Source organism: Diadema setosum, chromosome 14 (assembly GCF_964275005.1).
Source record: "Diadema setosum chromosome 14, eeDiaSeto1, whole genome shotgun sequence".
Taxonomy (NCBI): Eukaryota; Metazoa; Echinodermata; class Echinoidea; order Diadematoida; family Diadematidae; genus Diadema; species Diadema setosum.
Genome location: NC_092698.1, coordinates 35,671,870 through 35,691,067, shown reverse-complemented (window position 1 = coordinate 35,691,067; position 19,198 = coordinate 35,671,870). Strand labels below are relative to the sequence as shown.

Below are 19,198 nucleotides of genomic sequence, written 5' to 3'. Positions count from 1 at the left end.
TAACTCTGATCTCAGCATGTGCACATGCATCTCTTGAGGAGAAAGGAGTGCGTCTAGAGACAGATTTTAAAGTAGCCTGGCAACAAGTGGAGGACAGCCTCCCTCTTATCCACGGACTGACAGGGCAATTTACATTGCCCCCTTTGCTTCTACTCTCTCTAGCACTGGAGGAGAAATGGCAGTCAACCTTCATAAAATGTGACGCTTCTGCGTGACGTCAGATTCTTGCTCAAGTCAGATTCTCCCTCTATTTTGAGCGGGGAGATTTTATTGAGTCACTCCAGCCCAGTGTATCTGATTAGTGCCCACATGAATGCATCCCCACCAAGGAAGCCTGGTTTTATCCTCCGCAGTTGACGTCTCCTCCTGAAGGACTGCGACTCTAAAAGGTCAACTTGAGCATAAGCACAGCTAGGCAATGATTACTAAATCTACTCCGTGTTTGGTGTCAGTGAGTGAATTCCCAGTGGTCTGGATGACAGTGAATCACAAGGACAGATAGGTGTCGAGGGGGTGAACTCTCGACTTACTATGAGGTCAAGTGTATTTTGTTCCTGACCCATCCGTTTGACTAACCAAAAATCGTAAACATTGATTGACCCTCTCCAAATGCGCAAGTTTTCCCAACCTGTCAAGGAAATATGAATGGTGAACAGTGAGACATCTTGGAAAGAAAAGAATTTTTTTAAGGGAAGAGCATATTGTGAATGGATTATCACACCAAATTTAAACACATCTGGAATTTGCGTTCTGATGGCCCACTTCATTACATCTGCAAGGGAATTAGGACTTGAAACCCGAGAATTCGGATCAGTTTAGCCATCTTCCTGGTAATGAATATCAAGTTCAGTGCTGCATGGAGATTTGCCAGCAGGGACACAGCGTGAGACTGGTTAGATTGTCGGCGTATAAGGGATGCCTTTGAAGTCTGGCTCCTGTGAGCAAACCCACCTGTACAGCCAGTGAATGGTCGCAACTCCCCTACGGATCTTGGAATTGTGAAAGCATGGCCAATTGAATGCCCTGAATGACTATATTCCACGAGCAATTTGACTGTGTTTGGGTCCATTGTGTCATTTGGAGAAATGCGTGACTTCTACTGACAGATATATTTTTGTTGTAAATTTGGAGAGTTTTCCAAACTGAATGGGATTTGATTTGATTCAGTAGTTTCCAGCACAAAAGCAGTTTTTTTCTTTGCCAAAACTTATTGTTGTGGATTTACCAAACAAAACTGGATTATATTTTTGTAACTCCTGCCATATCACCTGTGGTGATGGATGTACACCTGTGTGTATTATTGTGAAGTCTTGCACGACACTAGGGGGCATAATTCTCTCTCAATATTAATGGCTGATCCTGGGGGAAGAGACAAATCCTGTAGAAATTCTCTCCTGCTTTGATTCAAGCTGTTTGATATTCACTGACAAATACACAGAGGATATTTCATACCTCCCAATAGCTTTTATTACCAGATGAAATTTGGTTTCTCTGTGTCTGCAGTCTTCAAGGCTGCCTAATGAAAGGAATAGATTTGAGCCAGAAAATATTTGAATTGATTAACAAATCAGATACCCCTCAAAAATAAATAAACAAAATCCCCCCAAAATGTGAAGAAATTTATTGTGCACAACAAGTGAAAAGATTGTTCCCAATTTTTAGAGGTAATTTCAGATTGATAAATTGGGTCGCTACTTTTTTAAAGGGAATTTGAGAGCTGTTATTTTTCATATTCTGTGTTAGTGCAAGTATATGATTGATTGCGTCTTAGGAATGGACTCATTGCCACATTCTTTTCAGCAAGCTTCACACCAATGCACATGTGTTGAGTGTGATATACCTCTTTTCTGAGGTGAGATATGGGTGGTACTCTTTCGTGTTCCCTGAAGTTTTTGTGTGAGATTCATCAAAACTCCACCAGCTGTTCATCATAAAATGACACTATTCTCTTGGAGCTTTACTGTATGTTATGGACAACATTCATCTGTTACTGATGTGAACACATGTGAACACAAACTGAAGCCCAGGATTCTGTTTCTTTTTATCTGAAGACAATTCTCAGTACTGTGGATGTCAATGCAAACTTTTGCTTTTACAGTGCTGATGTAAAAGAATCTGGAATTACAAATTATTTGATAACAAGGTGCCAAGCCCTGTTGGATCTAATTCACAGAAAGAGGAGAGAATTAGGAGAAAACAGTGGAGCGAAAGTGACTGAAACTTGGCCATTTCAACCACTTGAACAGCTCTCGAGAGAGACACTGAGAAGTGTCATTCTTGCAGCCCTGTAGGACAAGATTTACAGCTGTACCCATATAGACACCCCTTCTGGGGTTCCCAAGACGCCTCTTGCCCCCACCGGCCTGCCGTACATCCCTCCAATCATGCCCTCACTGGCACGTCCGCTTCAAAGTGAAGTTCTTCCTCAAGCGTTGTCGCCCTGGATGGGGTAAAGAAATCCCCCCTTAGCAACTTTCACACTCGCACTCCGATCATCACGTACGTCTACCTCAGCCCAGCACAACGCCGAGGCATCTCCAATTCACTCCCTCTGCTGCAACAAATTCTGGACGCATATATTGTTATGATTTGCTAGTGCCCCATAGCTAGCCACTGAATTATTACAGTCATAGCCAATAACAGACATCGGCTGAAAAGTAAATACCAGCCAATCTTAGTCACCTTGTATCGCCACCCAGCTATTGTTAGGGCTTTTCATTTCTGCATCATTTTACACCAGTATCAGATTTGTGGTTTAATTATTGGATAATTTCTCATCTGTGCAGTGCCTGTCTTCAAATGCGACCATTTACTTTTTTGTCATGATTGATTTGTGACGCGAAAGTATCCATTTAGGATGAAGGGCATGCAAATTAACCTTCCGCAGCTCTAACCATTTTCTAAACGGATTACAAAGCAGTACACTTGACATACACTGAAGATATTGGTATGATAAAGTTCTCTAGACTGAGACTACATGGTTGCAATGTGCACATTAATATATAGAGAGCTTTGTTCAGAGAAACACAGTGGACGTTGGACTTCGGTCTATGTATCTCAACATCTGGATGATTACTCTTCAAAACGTGTCGGCTTGCCCCGTGAAATCGTTCATCATTAAATGCCAGAAACCTGAGATGCGATCATGAATTTTGATTAGAAGTGACAGTGACCTTTTTCAGTTCATCTCTTCAGTGATTAAGACCAGCGAAGTCAGGATTTGCTGGGATAATTACTGTTTGATTCGAATATGACTGCAGTCTTTCTTTTTTAACCTGGCATCCCTGTGCACCCGTTGGACTTTGATGCTTACACATCCTGAGCTGGTGCACCTGATTCTTTCTGTCATGACTACTGGTATCATTTGCTATGAAAACTCATGACTGATTGCAGAGGGAAGGAGGCAAACTGATAACCGTTCTCTGCAAAAACTTCCAGTGAGTCGTTGGGATTACCTCAGCTTCACTTCAGATAATAGGAACCTACGTTTTACCTGAAGGGCCTGTCGTGCGTGATCATCTGCTGTGTGGCCTTTTTTAAAGCCGTGGATTTGGCTAGATATAACTTTTCTCATAAATGCGTTCGTGAATGTTTCCAGCCTAGATGGTGTGCCAGCGTACGCCTCCAACGAGTCGTGACTATGTCGCCCAAAGCCGTGTTCGTGTCTCTGACAGCCCGGTTTAGCCTAGCGGAACGAACTGAATGCACTGACTGTCATGCTTGCTGGCATTTTTCTCTTGTTTGTGGTGCAGCCAGGGATATAATGCTCAAATTTGTGATAAGCAAGCCTGCACCTCTCAAATGTAAGTAAACCATTCTCCCCAACTCATAAAAATATAAAAGTCCATTAGGCCGCCAGATAAAGATCCCAGTATATCAATAGTAGCAAATGCATATTTAAGGAAGTATTCAAAACATATTCTGATCAAGCTGTAATTTAAAACACAATCCAGTAGGGCCTTTGAGAAATATGAATTGAAACAGCTATGAGAAAACAATTATTCAAAACTCACTGCATATTGTGTTTGGGAGGAAATATAACATTTAACATTGATACATTGATAGAATTTTAATGTGGAACATCTCTATGTAGAGGATAGCTTATTCCCCTACATGGTAAACAAAAATGTCAATTTACATTTTTGTAGCAATTTTGGTCTTTGAGGGATTTTTGGTGAAACTAATGTTCATGTAAATGACCTATACTAGAGATACAAAATCAAAACAGAACATTGCACAAGAGTATGCAAGCTGGGGCATAATATTGTTTTTATGATCCACACATCGTAGCAGTACTTATTAGTGATCAGAGTTAAAATCCTACTTTTATCTTAATAGAATTTCTATCATAGCACTGATGGTGATATCCACTCAACCATGTTAAATCCAACGAAATGCTTTTTTAATGTTTCTTTGCCTTCACACTTGTGAAACTGTTTTTCATTTTCTACCTTTCGTATGCAGTTGCTATTGTGAAAAACACAAGAAACACCATTATTGCCTCTCCTGATAGTAATTAGTATTGCACATTGCATTAACGGCAAATAGTATTCCAGTCAAAGACAGTGTCTGTTGTCATTGTATGTTCACATAATTGTTCAGACGCGGTTCGTCAAGTTTTCTTTGTGGCTCGTGTTGTTTATTAATCACACCACACAGATGCACCTCTGTTCTGCCAAAATTGTTTCTGATTGAATGCATGATTGTATTTCATTGATGTCTCAAACCGGGAAGTTACCCAACAATAAAAGGTAATCACTGCATTATGCTAAAATGGCCTTCTACAGGTGAATTATGGATGAATGAAAACAGTAATAGTAGAAAGAGAGAGAAATATTGGTGACTCACTTCATTGATGATTCTTTTCATCAGTGATTACACTAATAGTCATGTAATTGGGATAAATTACTGCTTTTTATTGATGTGATATTTTCTTGAATGGCATGTGTTTCCTACAAGATTGGCATTACTGATTGTCCCTTGGGCTATCAACAGTATTATTCTTTGTATCCCAGGGACGATCTCTAAGGTGTGAAAGACTATAACCATTTGAGCCACAGCTGAAAACTGTGTGTGAGTTAATGGTATTCTCACAGTTTAATAAACTGAAAACTTCCATCTCTTTCATCCCACGCAATACAAAGGTGACTGACACTTTGACCTGTGTTGAACAGAAAGCAGAGCCATTTTGTATGTTTTTGTAAAATCCTGGGGGGGGGGGGGGAGGGAGAAGGGCAAGAGAAACTCTGTGGATTTTGCTTGCTTCCTCAGGGCTTATGACATTTCTTTGTATTTCTGATGCTATGAATGTGTATGTCGATCACCCGTAACCTTTACACATTTGCCGATCCCCAAGAAAGATCCCGCACCACCTAGCTTTTCTGTTTGGAAGAGACTATCCCCTTTCTCTCTATTCTTAGGTGAAATAGCGGCATCAACCCATTATGTTTTTACGGAGTTTTGTAAAGGTATCAGAAGTATGTGGGTAGAGCACATTGCAGTAAATGCTCATAGAAGCGCAAGCACTCACTGTGCCAAACATAGGCATGGTAGGGATGTAGCAGAAGGCTTCTAAGCTCTACAAAAGTTTTTTGGTAACTTGCAGATGGAAAGGTATATCGCCGTGGGTTCCCAGCTGGGGCTTTGCGTGTCATGAACTTTGGCATCCTACATTCCACTGCAGCTGGGTACAGTTACTCGTCTGCATCAACACAATCAACTCAACATGGAATGCATGCGACTCAAGACTGAGTTTACCGGGTGTTTGGAATAATCCAAAGTTCTGAAGGCTGTTAGCATTCTTTCGAAGTTTGTAATGGCGTCTCTGAGTTCACCTGCTTCGATGTTTATCATCAACAGGAAATATTAACCGTGGTGTAAATTTTTTCTGCTGTTGGATTTCATGTATCGGTGTACTTGGAGCCCAAAGAGAGGAACAGTGATGAGATTTTTCCAGTGACATTTCTAGTAAGAATGCAATGTTCTTATGGATGGCGGATATCACAGAGGAATTTTGATAAAGTCATACCCTCTGAAGTGATGAAAGACTGGAAAATGGTTTTGTGAAATAGCAGAGAGATGATGGGAAAGAATGGGACAACCCAAATGGATGAATTCTACTTTTAAGGAAGAACAAGATTTGTGTGTCTTACGCAGAATTTGTTGTGGCAGGATGTACAACATATGCAGTGTCATTGTGTGAAACTTCCGGATGAAATCAAGTGAGCAATAGCTCTGTTCTTGTATGCTCTTGTGTTTGGTTCATCTGTTGTATATCTCAAAGAGAGGTAGGTGTGGTTACTCAGATACTCTTGCTCCAGATGATCGTATGATGTATGAAGACTATTGTTGAATAATGACCATCATGAATGAAACATGTATCGTGACTGAGGGCACTGCAGCCGAACTTGGTGCCACTGGTTGAGAATCTTCATCCAGGGAAATGATGACCGTCTGCAGCCTCACAGCTTATTCCTGTCGCGTCTACTTTATCTCGCCATGCGGTAATTACATAATGTGCGACTTGGGCTGCTCTTGTCACTGGACTGTGGGTTGTTTTCGTCTCGTCACTCGCAGTAAGACCCACATGTTGTTGTTTTTGGGCAGCAGGGCCGCTTTGTTGATTACCCCATATGCTATATTGATTTTTCTTGTTTTTCACAATACTCTGCCTATTGAGCTGTTTTTTAGGTCGCACTTTACAAGTCCGGTCAGAACCCTTACTGCGGTCCATTCGAACTTTTGTACTTTTTCTTCACCATTGTAACTACCCCTTATGGCAGAGTCTGTTTGAGGGACATGATATGGCGAATCAATGTTGTGAAACCATCTTCAATTAAAATTGAGATTTTCTTATTGTTGACATAGTTTGAATACAGTACCACTGTTTGCATACATCCAGACCATGGCAAATGATGTGTTGGTCTTCACAAATACAGTATTCACTCCAAGTTTTTGTTGGCTTTCAAGGCCAGTTTTGAGAATCATACAGTAATCTCATCGTGTGTCACTGGCACGTAACAGTTAACAGAACGATGCGCTCATCTGATGATGATGCAAACTAACTTTCCAGCATTTAACTATGTTATTCATACAAAGGAAGGATGTACAATGCTAAGAATGATAGAGAAAGAAGAATGAGGGAGATAGAGAAAGGGAAGAGGAGGTGGGTGAATAGCCATCAGCTGCATTCACACACAGGAGCTTAACCCGTTGAGGACGAGTCCTGAGTATACTCGGGCAGGTGCCTATGGGAAATGCGTGTTGTAGCAAAATTAGTCCATCCTCAACGGATTAAAGGACGAGTTCACCTTCATAGACGTGTGGATTGAGTGAATGCAGCAATATTAAAAAAACACATCAGCAAGAGTTTGAGGAAAATTGGACAATCCATTTAAAAGTTATGAATATTTGAAGTTTCTGCTTAGTCACTGGTGGATGAGAAGACTACTACAGCTTGTGATGTCACATGTGTACAACTATATAAAGAAAGTATGAGGAAAATTCACAATATTTTCACTTTTCTCGCATTTTAATAAAAGAACACTTGACTTCCCTCTTTCAGAAGGCAAGGGGAATAATATTACCCTTAACATACGTCAGTGATGAGTCGAAGAAATGTGCACTTTTTTCAAAAAGTAACATTTTGTGAAATTATATTTATATTTTCCTTATAACATTGTATGCATGTGACATCATACACTCTAGTAGTCTTCTCATCCAGCAGTGACTGTTAAGATACTTTGAACGGAATGTCCGATTTTCCTCAAACTTTCACTGATGTGTTCTACAAATATTGCTGCATTCACTCAATCCACATGTATATGAAGGTGGACTTGTCCTTGAAGTCACTTTTTGCATTGTAATTCTATGCAAAAATTTATTTCATTTATTCATTTCTTAGCCAATCAGACGCAAGGATTTCAGTAGCTTATAACAACTATTTTATGACAACTTGTCACTGATGACAAGTTTTATGAAACGGGGCCCAGGTGTGTGTAAATTTGACTAATAAGACAGATTGAGATAGGGGGAGAAAAAGATCACTCAGGTATACAGTGTATAGTGTGCAAGTATATTCCCCCTTTGACAAGAGGTTCTAATAGCTAGTTCTCTTGTAATGTATGAAGTGGATTACTGGATTTAGCATATACTTCCAGACTGTTTTTCCCCCAATCAAAATGAAAAATGTCTGAAAGTGAACGTGCATACTAAGGATCTTTAGACTGTGCAATTTGCATGTGTTTCCCTGTAAGTTCTTGAATTGTGACCTGTTGAGGTAGAATTCTTGAGAAATTCACTTAGCTTTTCTTTTTCGTGTAATTTGTATCATGTAATGTTTCCTTTTGTCATGGAAAAGAAAATGGCTTCTAAAAAACACATATGTTGCAAGAGTTCAGATTGTTCATTGCATAGTATCACCTGCTTTTTTTTTGGGGGGGGGGGGAGGGGGGGGGGAAATAATCGTCACTCCTGAAAAGTACAGCCCAGTCATCATGTTCTGTAATTTGTGACTATACATTGTCATACGAGAAGAACATAGCGTCTGCTGAGAATGAGAAGGGCGTTAAGTTGTCCCGAACACTATGGGTTTAGAGGCAACTTAACGCCCTTATCATTCTCAACCGACAATAGTATCATCATGTATATTTCCTCAGGTACTATAGAATACTGCTAGAAAATGAGAAATCTGTCACTTTCGTCAGCTCACATTTCAAGCACCCCTTCCTTTTTTCTCCCGAATCATTCATTCCACTGGTTATAAGTAGACCTATTGGACGCCGCAGGAAATTGGTCATTTGCCGGGCGCTATTGGAGTAATCAGTCAGTGTCGGTTTCATCTCGGTATGCAATCATGGAGGATGCGGGGACATACTTGGAGCTGTCTCATCACTGGAGCAATCAAACAGCTTCATCTCATCTAGCCTGCCTTCAAGGCACTGACTGCTATTTTTCATGTTATTAGACTCCTCAGCGATCACAGCGTATGGCTACTCACTCATTCGTGATTGTTGTTACCTCCGCCAAGGGAGGAGGTTATGTTTTTGTTACCGTTTATTACATCCGCCAAGGGAGGTTATGTTTTCCTTACCGTTGGTTAGTTTGTTAGTTAGTTAGTTTGCTTGTTTGTTTGTTTGTCCATGTGGAAAATAACTCAAAATGTTGTGCGCGGATTTGGATGAAAATTGCAAGAAAGGTTGAGAATGACACGAGGAATAGATGATTAAATTTTGGCAGTGATCCGGAAATTTTTATGGATTTTATGAAGGATGTTCGATATTTTGGCAGGAAGGGTCAATGAATTTGGGAGTTCAAGCTTCCCATTTTTTAGGTTTTCATACGCGCACTAAAGTGCGTGCTGTAGTTTCTGCTAGGGCGAGGCGCGCCGCGCAGCTGAGGGTTTATGACGTAACAAAGGCTTTTATATTGGGAAATCGGACGATTTTTCAGCACGCATACAATGGGTGGAAATCACTGATGGAAGAACAAGATCATCATTGGAAAGTAGCTGCTTGGCGGAGGTCTGCACTCTCAGAGTGCTTTTCTAGTTCACATATGATATCATGGAGAATACTTCACTTCTTCATATTTTTTTTTTTTTTTGGTCTTTATACAGCAATGTGAAATCCAAAAAAAAAAAAAATAATATCAAATTTGCAGACATGGTTATGAAGAAATGGTTAAATGGAATCAAGAGGCTTAAAGTTGTTATCTGCATCCCCATTTCCTCAATCACCTCCCCCCCCCCAAAAAAAAAAAAAAAAATAAATAAATAAATAAAGAGAAGAAAATAAAAGAAGTACCCAGTAGTAAGAAAAAACCCCAACCATGTAGACGTATATATAGTAAACATAAGGTTCCATTGTATAAGCTAATTTCAGATCTCCTGAAAATGTGTTGTTGGCTGTAAGGAAGGCTATATAACCCATACGTCTAATTTCCGACCATGCAGCTTTTGGTGTGTTTGCCTTCATTTTGCATGGTAAAACAGAAGGGATAATTTGCTGTTGCTAGGTAATCTCAACTTGAGAGTCTGTAGAGACAGGAGGATAAACCAAGATGTTTGAAAAGAAGAGACAAAGTTGGGAAAATTAAGATGATCATTACACTTAGAGTGAACAGGCTTATCTGGTAAAGCTATCACAGTAGCGAGCTCGAAGAAAAGCTAATTTCCGACCGTGCACTTGTGAAGAGAGATGCCCATAGAGACATTGTAAGTCATTCAGAAAGGAGAAGCAAGTGTGCATTTTGATGAGAATTACATGGGTATGGTTAAAGATAATATAAAGTTTTGGTACCCTGAATTTCCTTGTCTTAGTTTGTGTTTCAGGTTAAAGTACCTTTCATATAACTAACACTGTGAGACTTACTCACCCCAAAGTGCTCTCATGTCTTAGTAATCATGCAATAATGGTTTTGTACCAGAGCCGTTTACTAGTATGCGCCGCCGTACGGTGGCGATGTAGTACAAGTATTGTACGAAACCATTATTGCATGATAACTGCGACCAGCAGCCCCATACACATAGCTAAATGGGGCTTCGCATTGTAGCATTCAGGATCATGACAGATGTACGTTGTAGTATCGTGGGTTATTATCAACTTAAAATCCAAAAATTTCTTCAATTTGAAGACTTACCAGTTAAGTTGAAGTATTGAAAACAGGCTTCGGGCAACGTTTGGTTTTGCCAGTAGTCCCTTTCTGTTCGAATTGGTGACTGAATGTGACTCGGTCGAGAGGACCTTGGGAGAGCTACACTGAATTGACGGCCAGCGCATGCGCACACAGACATCTTATCCGTTCATGGATTTGAAATTTGTGCGCATGTGATGTGTGCACATACGCTGGCCGTAGTATTCAGTGTATGTAGCTCTCCCAAGGTCCTCTCGACCGAGTCACATTCAGTCATCAATTCGAACAGAAAGGGACTACTGGCAGAACCAAACGTTGTCCGAAGCCTGTTTTCAATACTCCAGCTTAATGAGTAAGTCCTCAAATTGAAGAAATTTTTTGATTTTAAGTTGATATTTACCCGCAATACTAAATCTGTCATGATCCTGAATGCTACAATGCGAAGCCCCATTACGCTATGCGTATGGGGCTGCTGGTCGCAGTTAATTGCATGATTACTAAGACATGAGAGCACTATGGGGCGAGTAAGTCTCACAGTGTTAGTTATATGAAAGGTACTTTAACCTGAAACACAAACAAAGACAAGGAAATTCAGGGAAACTTTTGAGGTACCAAAACTTTATATTATCTTTAATACCTGTCAATGCTTCAATAAGAAATAGCTGAATGGGCTGAATTGTCATGGTTTCTATTATAATTCTCTCTGTACAGGTAGTTCGGAATCATAAATGCATGGGCTTTTTGATTTCATGGTGTGATATCCTGATAAAAGAGCCATGTTGTAATTTGCTTTCTAGAGATGTATTTGTGTATGTACTTCATGTAAATCACTTGGAATATATCATTGCAGAGGGAGAATTTTTTTTAACCTCTGAAAAGAGCAGTATGAATGCAAAAAATTTGAAGTGTTTTCCTATAACCTTTGAGAGAGAAAATACAGTATTTGGGATTTCTGTAATGGTAAGGACTTCCTCTCCTATTATGTACAGTACAAACAGAGAAAGGGTTCTCGAATGTTATGATTTTTATAGCTCTCCTTTTTCCGTTTTGTTAAAGCAGTAGGTTTCAAGAACTTTTTCAAACTGTTGAATTGTCAGTTATTTCTTCTTCCCTTTTTTAAAGCTCTCTATCCTGCAAAATCCCATTAAAGTGGCAGATCAGTTTGTCCATTAAAGTGAGTTCCTTTTGTTGCTAACACTTTCTTCTGAAACCAGTAAGTTGCTTATCTCTCATCTTGGTGAGTTTTGACGCAGATTCTAATTAGATGGTCTGAAAAATAGTTGAAAGGTAAAATATCTTCCTTGAGCAAGCTAGGACCTTAAGAAATTCCAAAAGCAGCCATAAAAGGTGAAAAATGCAGATATTGATCATCCTGTTTTTTTCAAGAACAAGTTGACAAATGAAATATGCCTCTAGGGAGTAGAAAGCCAGGGGCGGGGATTCTCGTGAAGAAATCTTAGAAAGGGTCGAAAAAACAACATATGTCCAGTGTAGGGGGTGCTCTAGCGTAAATGGGCAGATAAATAGCTCCTAAAACCAACAATGCCATTTAGTCGGTGGTCATTGTTGATTTCTTTGTGACTGACCGGTGTTTTTTTATTGATCGCATAGTTGGGATTAGGGTAGCATGTGATGAGATTTCCCCTGGTCAAGAGATCCAGAAGAGAAAAACAAAATTGCATTGATCAGACCTTGCAGGGATGGGGTGCCACTCGAAGTAAACACTATTAGGCACTTAACCTTAACCCTTTGGTAACTCCCAATGAATGCTTTATCGGCATCTGACAATGTCATGCTCTAATTAAATGTTTGTGATGGGGTAATCACCTACCGAGTAATGACCTGATGCCAGTATGATTATTGAGTGGCCTTTGATTTTGATTAGTGTGCAGCTTCTACATTTTGATTTCAATGTACGGGGCTGTTGTGCAATGTTAGTATGCTTTTGATGTGATAAGTTAGGCAAGGTTAGTCCATATACCACAAGTGGGGGGGGGGGGAGGAGGCAAGATTGTATTTATGTACTAGTACCTCATTTTGTTGGTGATCCTCTTGTGTCTCTTCTGGTATACTGCCAAATTTGATTTTATTTTTCGATATCTGCTGGGGTGATATAACTGCCTCTATCTCTGTTTCATAGCATCAATGGGTGTGTTTATCTGAAAAATTTCTTAAGCAGAATCACATTCCTGAACACGTTTGAGGCATTTTCCAGCGATAGATAAATGCAACCATGTTTTCAAACGCATTTAGAAATGCCGATTTGAAATGCCATTCAAAGGGCGTTTTGAAACGCGTTTGAGACAACGATCACCTTTCTGAGAGTTGGTGAACGCAGTACTGTTTTGAACCGCGTTTATATCTCTGATCTGCAAAGGTCACCTTCTATGCAGTATACAACCCACAGGTTAGAACATTGGACTTAGTTGACCTATGCTTCTCGGGTCGAACTGCACAAAACAACTGCACAGTGAGAACGCTCGAATTGGGATTTGATGATGGGTAGACAAACATGGCACCCCGAGCATCGCATTTCAAACCGCGTTCGCAAACGCCATTCCAGACGCATTTTGAAACACGATTCTCTCTCTCTCTCAAATTAGATAAACACAGCCAAAATGTCTACGGAAAGTTCTTACATTAATCTATTCTATGTTATCATTATCAATTTGCTAATTGATATATCTCAATTTGGAACAGTACAGACACTGAATACATTCTTAAAGTTATTTTCAAGTGTTGGTCAGTGTTGTCAATTTCAGTTTTCTGAATGCCATCCAAAATTGTTGAAGTCTGCTTTATTTCATGGCCAGGCAGTTTCATTTACGTGACTCATTGGTGCACTAATCTGAATAGCCACTGGGCTTTTGATAAAATTCTATGAAAACAAAAACTTTGATTTGCACAGCACTGGATATAAAAGGTACCTCTAGGCATATTTACATTGAGAATTATTACAATTTAGATGTCTCCAGTTAGCAGAAAATTGAGACTTCCTATAGTCTTGTTACAAAGAGTGAAGTGACATTCTTTGTATCATGTTGCTCTTGGTTTTCAGTGTTTCTCACAGGGTATAAGTGTTGTATTTGTTGGCTTTCATTCAGTAATAATAGTAGAAGTTATCTATCTCCAAAGTACTTCAACTAATATTCATGAAAGGGATGTACAGGAATGAGAAGGAGGTGTTGCTATCTTATGAAAAAATGCCTGCTCAGCCCAAATGGAAGGCTAGGATACAAGATGGAGTTGGCCGAGAGTGAAACTGAAGAGAGGCTTTGCTTCGATTGGATCCGATGGGAATTCACAAATTACAGTAGATGGGGGGGGGGGGGGAAGAATGAGGGTAGGGGTGTAAGGGAGGGGCATGAGCAGAGGTAGTCATGCATTCTGCTGTGTGGAATGGTTGTAGGATATGCAGTAGTCCCCCCCCCCCCCCCCCTTAGGAGGAGTAATGGATAAAAGCTTTTTTTTTCAGTTACCTTAGATCGGCAAATAGTCAAAGTTCATGGTAGTCGGCATCTATCACTATTACAAGTGTATGTAGTCTACAGCACTGCAACTTGCTTTTTCTGTATTTACACCAGAAAAAAAAAAGAAGAAAAGATTTACAGCAAAGTTTTTTGTGCTAAAAACACAAATAGAAGACTTCATGAATTCATAATGAAGGTATAATCAATTATTTGATTCATTTTGAAGGCATGTGAGCCAGATAATCTGACTGTTAGTTTGAGTTTGATAATTCTTTAGATTTCAGTGAAGAAAAGCATGTGTTGATATCAAAGGGACATGACCAGTAAAATTATGTAGATACTTTTTTTTCCCCAACATAGTTTTAAGGTGTGGTAGATAATGAGATACTGTGGTTCTGTTTATTTTTGAAAGCTCATTATGAACTGAGTCTTAGCTGCCTCAAATCTGGTTGGCACATATCTTAAGATTTTATGCTGCATAAATTCTACTTGCTGTATCACGTGTGTGAATATATCATTCTTTCATATTTCTCCTCATCCCTAGCTCGTTCTTTCACAGACACATAACTCTTATCTCTCCCTGTTTCTCCTCATCTCATGGCAAATCAGCATGAGCTCCTATGTAATCGATCTCCAGATCTTCTTACACACATTAAGAGGGAGAGAAGATATTTCAAAGTGGTCACGGACTATCATTTATCCCTCCCCTCCTCCCGGGGGCAATCAAACCATTAGTGCATTGTCTGAAAAATTTGGCATGGCGTTCCGCCCCCCTCTCGAAACCTGTCAGATGGCACACGAGGGCCGGCACTCCGAAGAGAAGAGGCGTGAATATTGATGACTGATGCCTCGGTGCTCTATCAGATCTCTCGTCTTTGTTCGCGGATTTCTGCCTCGACATGCTCACTGCATCAAATAGTGGAGTTCTCATATATTATACATTTCGGAGGTCCGTAGAATCATTCAGCTAGAAGGGAGGGGGAGGGGGGAGATGTGTGGTCACTTGATGCATTGTGTCAGTTTGTGAATGCCTAGAAATACATCCAGTACAGGGGATATGTCATATGTCAGTGGTTATGTTCAATTGAGAGCAGTGACTGAAGTTTGTATCTAATTGATTGATGCATTCTCCACAGCCAGGCGGCATTATGGTGTCTGTTTAATAAAAACCACGCTCTTGAAATTATTCCTGACTCATGATATGAGGGTGTGCCAAAGTTAATTGCTTAAAATGTGTGATGCGACAAACATTTTTTCCATCCCCTAGGAATTGCATAAACTGAATGTATAGCTTCCTCATGAAGCTTTCATCATCTATAACCATTTGCCTTCCCTCTCAATACACTGTAGTAATATAGGCCTCATCGCCGGGGCAACAAGACCTTGTATTTCAAATTTTGGTGAAAATGACTTTTTTGGATTGATGGTCAGATAAGTAGTTAAGTGATGTCCTGGCTGTCTTATCCCCAAAATGAGGCCACCATGGCATGTCAAAGGAAAGGCTATCCCATTTGATATACAGTAATGCTTTGGCTGCCATGTTTGTTTGTTTGTTTGTTTTTTCTCTCCTGAACATTTGACATTTTGTAGATACAGGTTTTTTTCACCCTAACACAGATATGCTTTTCATCACAGGTTTTGGAATGCATCTTGGCTGTAAAAGGAGAAAAAATACAGCAAGCAGCAAACATATAATTTGTGGGATGTTTGTGTTTGTGACAGTGAATGATGTTCATTGACTTCGAGGATGGAGATGGAGTAACTCTCATGGCTCCTCCTCATAGCTGTGTTGCTTGCAATCTGTCAACTTTTACACACACAGTCATACAGGCAAAGCAGTTATGCACCATACTCATACTCGGTAGATTGAGCGACAGCAACAAGGCTTTTTGCATTTGACTGACTGACCAAGTGATCAGAGGTGTCTGTAGATGCTGTATAGATTCATTAACCCTTTTGGTGCTAGTGTTAGATATCCCAGTTCTTATCATTTAGAAGAGACATTTATGATTCACAGTACAATTTTGCTCTATCCATATATGGTTATTTTTAAAAGAAATGAAACAAGCGACAAGTATTACAAAAGTAAATAGTGTGATGCAAAAGTTTTCCTGGTATTTAGGTCTGTGGCCGATCTGACGTTGTATTAGTTCTATATGGGTTAACTTGTCCTCCTGTTGATCTTATTGTGAGAGTGTCCACTGACCATTGAGAGGAGGATGGTGTCCACAGGACAGTTCTGACAGTCTGAATCAATACAACTCATTTCAGTTTATGTGTAAGATGCCCATGTCATGAAAGATAGCCATTAGGGAGCTTTAGATTTTAGACGCGCCGACGTTCAAAGGAAAAAAAAACATGTTCTGAGCGTGCGCAGTAGCGCGCGTAATGTCAATCTATTTTTAGCTTGCGTCGCCTGAGTTTTTCACTACGCGTACTGGACTATTTCTACGTCCGCACAGTTTGGGACGTAAAGAGCTTCTTCATGCACTGATCATATGGGGGCGCGATTTTATTTTTTATACGTTGCGTCCCAGCGTAATCTAAAGCTACTTTTCCACACGACGCAGGGAGAGGAGAACGTCCAGCGCAAGCGTCGGCTCAAACGTCCGCGCGTCAAAATCTAAAGCCCCCTATTATTCATACAGCTAGACTCGGCTGGAGAACGGGTAAATTCCACTGGTTTCATTCGATTTTTATTTGCACATTTTCTACGGGGAAGTGATGGTGAAGAAATACAAGGTCGTTTTGCACTCTGCAGATATGACCTTTAGAAAAATATCATTGATTGTCTAGGAGAAAGACAAAAAAGAGTGACTCCACACTTAGGCACACAAGGCACATTGAAGGGAAAATCAATACCATGTTTTTTGCTTACATGGAATACAGTTTGTGTATCACCATATCATGATCAAATCTTATGTTTGCTTTTTTCTTCACACAGACTCCTTGAAGCTTGAAAACATCCCCAATGGGTCCGTCACCAAGAAACCACCTAAACCCACCACGCCCACCAGTGACATCCAGACACCGGAGTCGACCACCAAGGGCAGTATCACCTCCAACCGGTCCAAGAGCCCCACCTCCAGTGCAGACTTGTCGAAGGCAAGCTCATCGACGCAGTCACACTCAGAGTCAAACTACAACGACAACAACAATGCAGAGGTTGCCAACGTTGTTGCCAGGCAGGAGCACACAAGCAGACACGAGCCCAGTCGGCCGTCTCCGTTTGACAAACTCGTGGACCCAGTCATCACTCGTATCTTTTCCTATCTCTCGACGAGGCAGCTATGCCGCTGCTCTCGTGTGTGCCGAAGGTGGCACAGGTTAGCCTGGCAACCGTCACTATGGACCTCAATACACCTCACTGGGAGGAGAACGAACGTTGACTTTGCGTTGAAAGTGTTTGTGAAGCGGTTGTCGAGAGAGACGCCGTACCAGCCGCTGGACAAAGTGGAGAAACTGATCTTGAATGGTTGTCAGAGACTGACTGATAAGGGACTGGTACTCATGGCACACCGGTGCCCAAAGTTGTTCCATGTGGAACTCATGGGATGCCATCAAATCAGCAATGCTGCCATCTTCCAGATAGTCTCCAGGTGTGATGGCCTGGAGTACCTAGACATCTCAGGTTAGTCTTACTCTCTACATCTTCCTTCTGTTTTGCCTTTAACCCGTTGAGGACGAGTCCCGAGAATGCTCGGGCAGGCGTCTATGGGAAATACGTGATGTAGCAAAATCAAACCGTCCTCAATGGGTTAATAGTTTGTTCTTTCCATCTCAACCCAAATGCTGAAAAACTGTTAGTCAGGCAGCAGATACAGCACACCACCATCTGATGCGTCCATGTGTTGGCTTGCTAGCAGGTTACTGCTGGCAAACTTTCAAGGCATTAACTCCTCTTTTTTTGTCCATTATTCATCATAACAGAGCTATTGCTTGGACCATTATTACAACACAATGTTACTCCCAGAAAGCTAACTGTAATAGTCCACTTTACAAGAAAGGGATGACCATCTGTTTCAACAGAATTTCTCATGCATCCAACAGTTGGGCTCCTTTTCTATAGATTCTCTTTATTTGAAGGGACCATCTGTTTGAACAATTCTTTTTTACACTCTTTGTATTACATCCTTTATTCTGTTAACCCATTGAGGACAAGTCGCAAGTATACTCAGGCAGGTGTCTTTGGGAAATGCATGTTGTAGCAAAATCAAACCGTCCTCAACGGGTTAAACTGGCAGACTTCTTAATACTTACCGATATATGTAGGACAAAGCACAGATTTGTGCTCTCTTTAAGAGAGGTCCAGCATCTCAAATTCCATTGATGTTGCACTCAATCAGATTGCGCAAATAGTAAGACAAGATTCAGAGACACTTGAATACCAAGAGTAAAGGTGCCCTGTGAAAGTGCATAACCCCTGTGAGTTCTGCCCATCTGTTGCTGGACAAGACATCCATTGTGTGCACGTTTAAGGAAAGGTCCTTACTCGTCTTTGTTCATTCCAATTTGTTTTGCTGCTTTTGCGATAAATAGTTCAGATCACAGGCACAATAGCCAGTTCACAACATCCGCAAGAGCTTAAGATTTTTCTGAAAAGGAACCAAAGGTCAGTCTGATGAAATTAATGGATTCTGGATAATGTAAAGAGGGCATTAACCTCAGATTTGCAACGCTGTCACTGTCTGTTCTCAGCTGCCCAGTGTTTCATTACAGGCAGCTTTTCAGCTTAGGAAAGCAAATGACCGATGTAAGAGGATGAATTGGATTGTGGTGTGGTAATCTGACAAACCGTCCTAGAACCATGAGGAGTATTATACCTTTTTGGAAGGGATTAGCACAAAGATGATTCCAAAGTCTTTTGTTAGAAAGGAGAGTACTTTTCTTTGCATCATTGTTATTTTGGAATTTTAGCCAGATTGCCAATTTAAAGTTGCTACCAAGTAAACATCTTTTTTACTGATGAAATATTCAACTTAATTTGCCATGCAGCATAAGGCAAATACATTTCAATAATTTTGTAAAGTGTCTTCCTAGAATGTCTGACTGTGAAAGCAGTTAAAAACTATTCATTCATCTGTAGAAGTGATAGT

The 19,198-nt window shown here is 40.5% G+C and overlaps 1 protein-coding gene across 3 annotated transcripts in view; it reads left to right on the top strand.

The window, feature by feature from the left end:
* LOC140237716 (uncharacterized) overlaps nucleotides 1–19,198 on the top strand; it is a 75,654-nt gene that overhangs the window by 44,407 nt on the left and 12,049 nt on the right. The window contains exons 1-2 of one of the 3 annotated variants that reach the window (XM_072317639.1): nucleotides 5,887–6,221; nucleotides 17,047–17,733. In XM_072317639.1, the coding sequence (XP_072173740.1) occupies nucleotides 6,212–6,221; nucleotides 17,047–17,733 (697 nt within the window). In that variant the 5' untranslated portion in view covers nucleotides 5,887–6,211. Of the gene's footprint in view, nucleotides 1–5,886; nucleotides 6,576–17,046; nucleotides 17,734–19,198 lie in introns of those variants that run through there. The other 2 variants (XM_072317637.1, XM_072317636.1) reach the window with 2 other exon arrangements.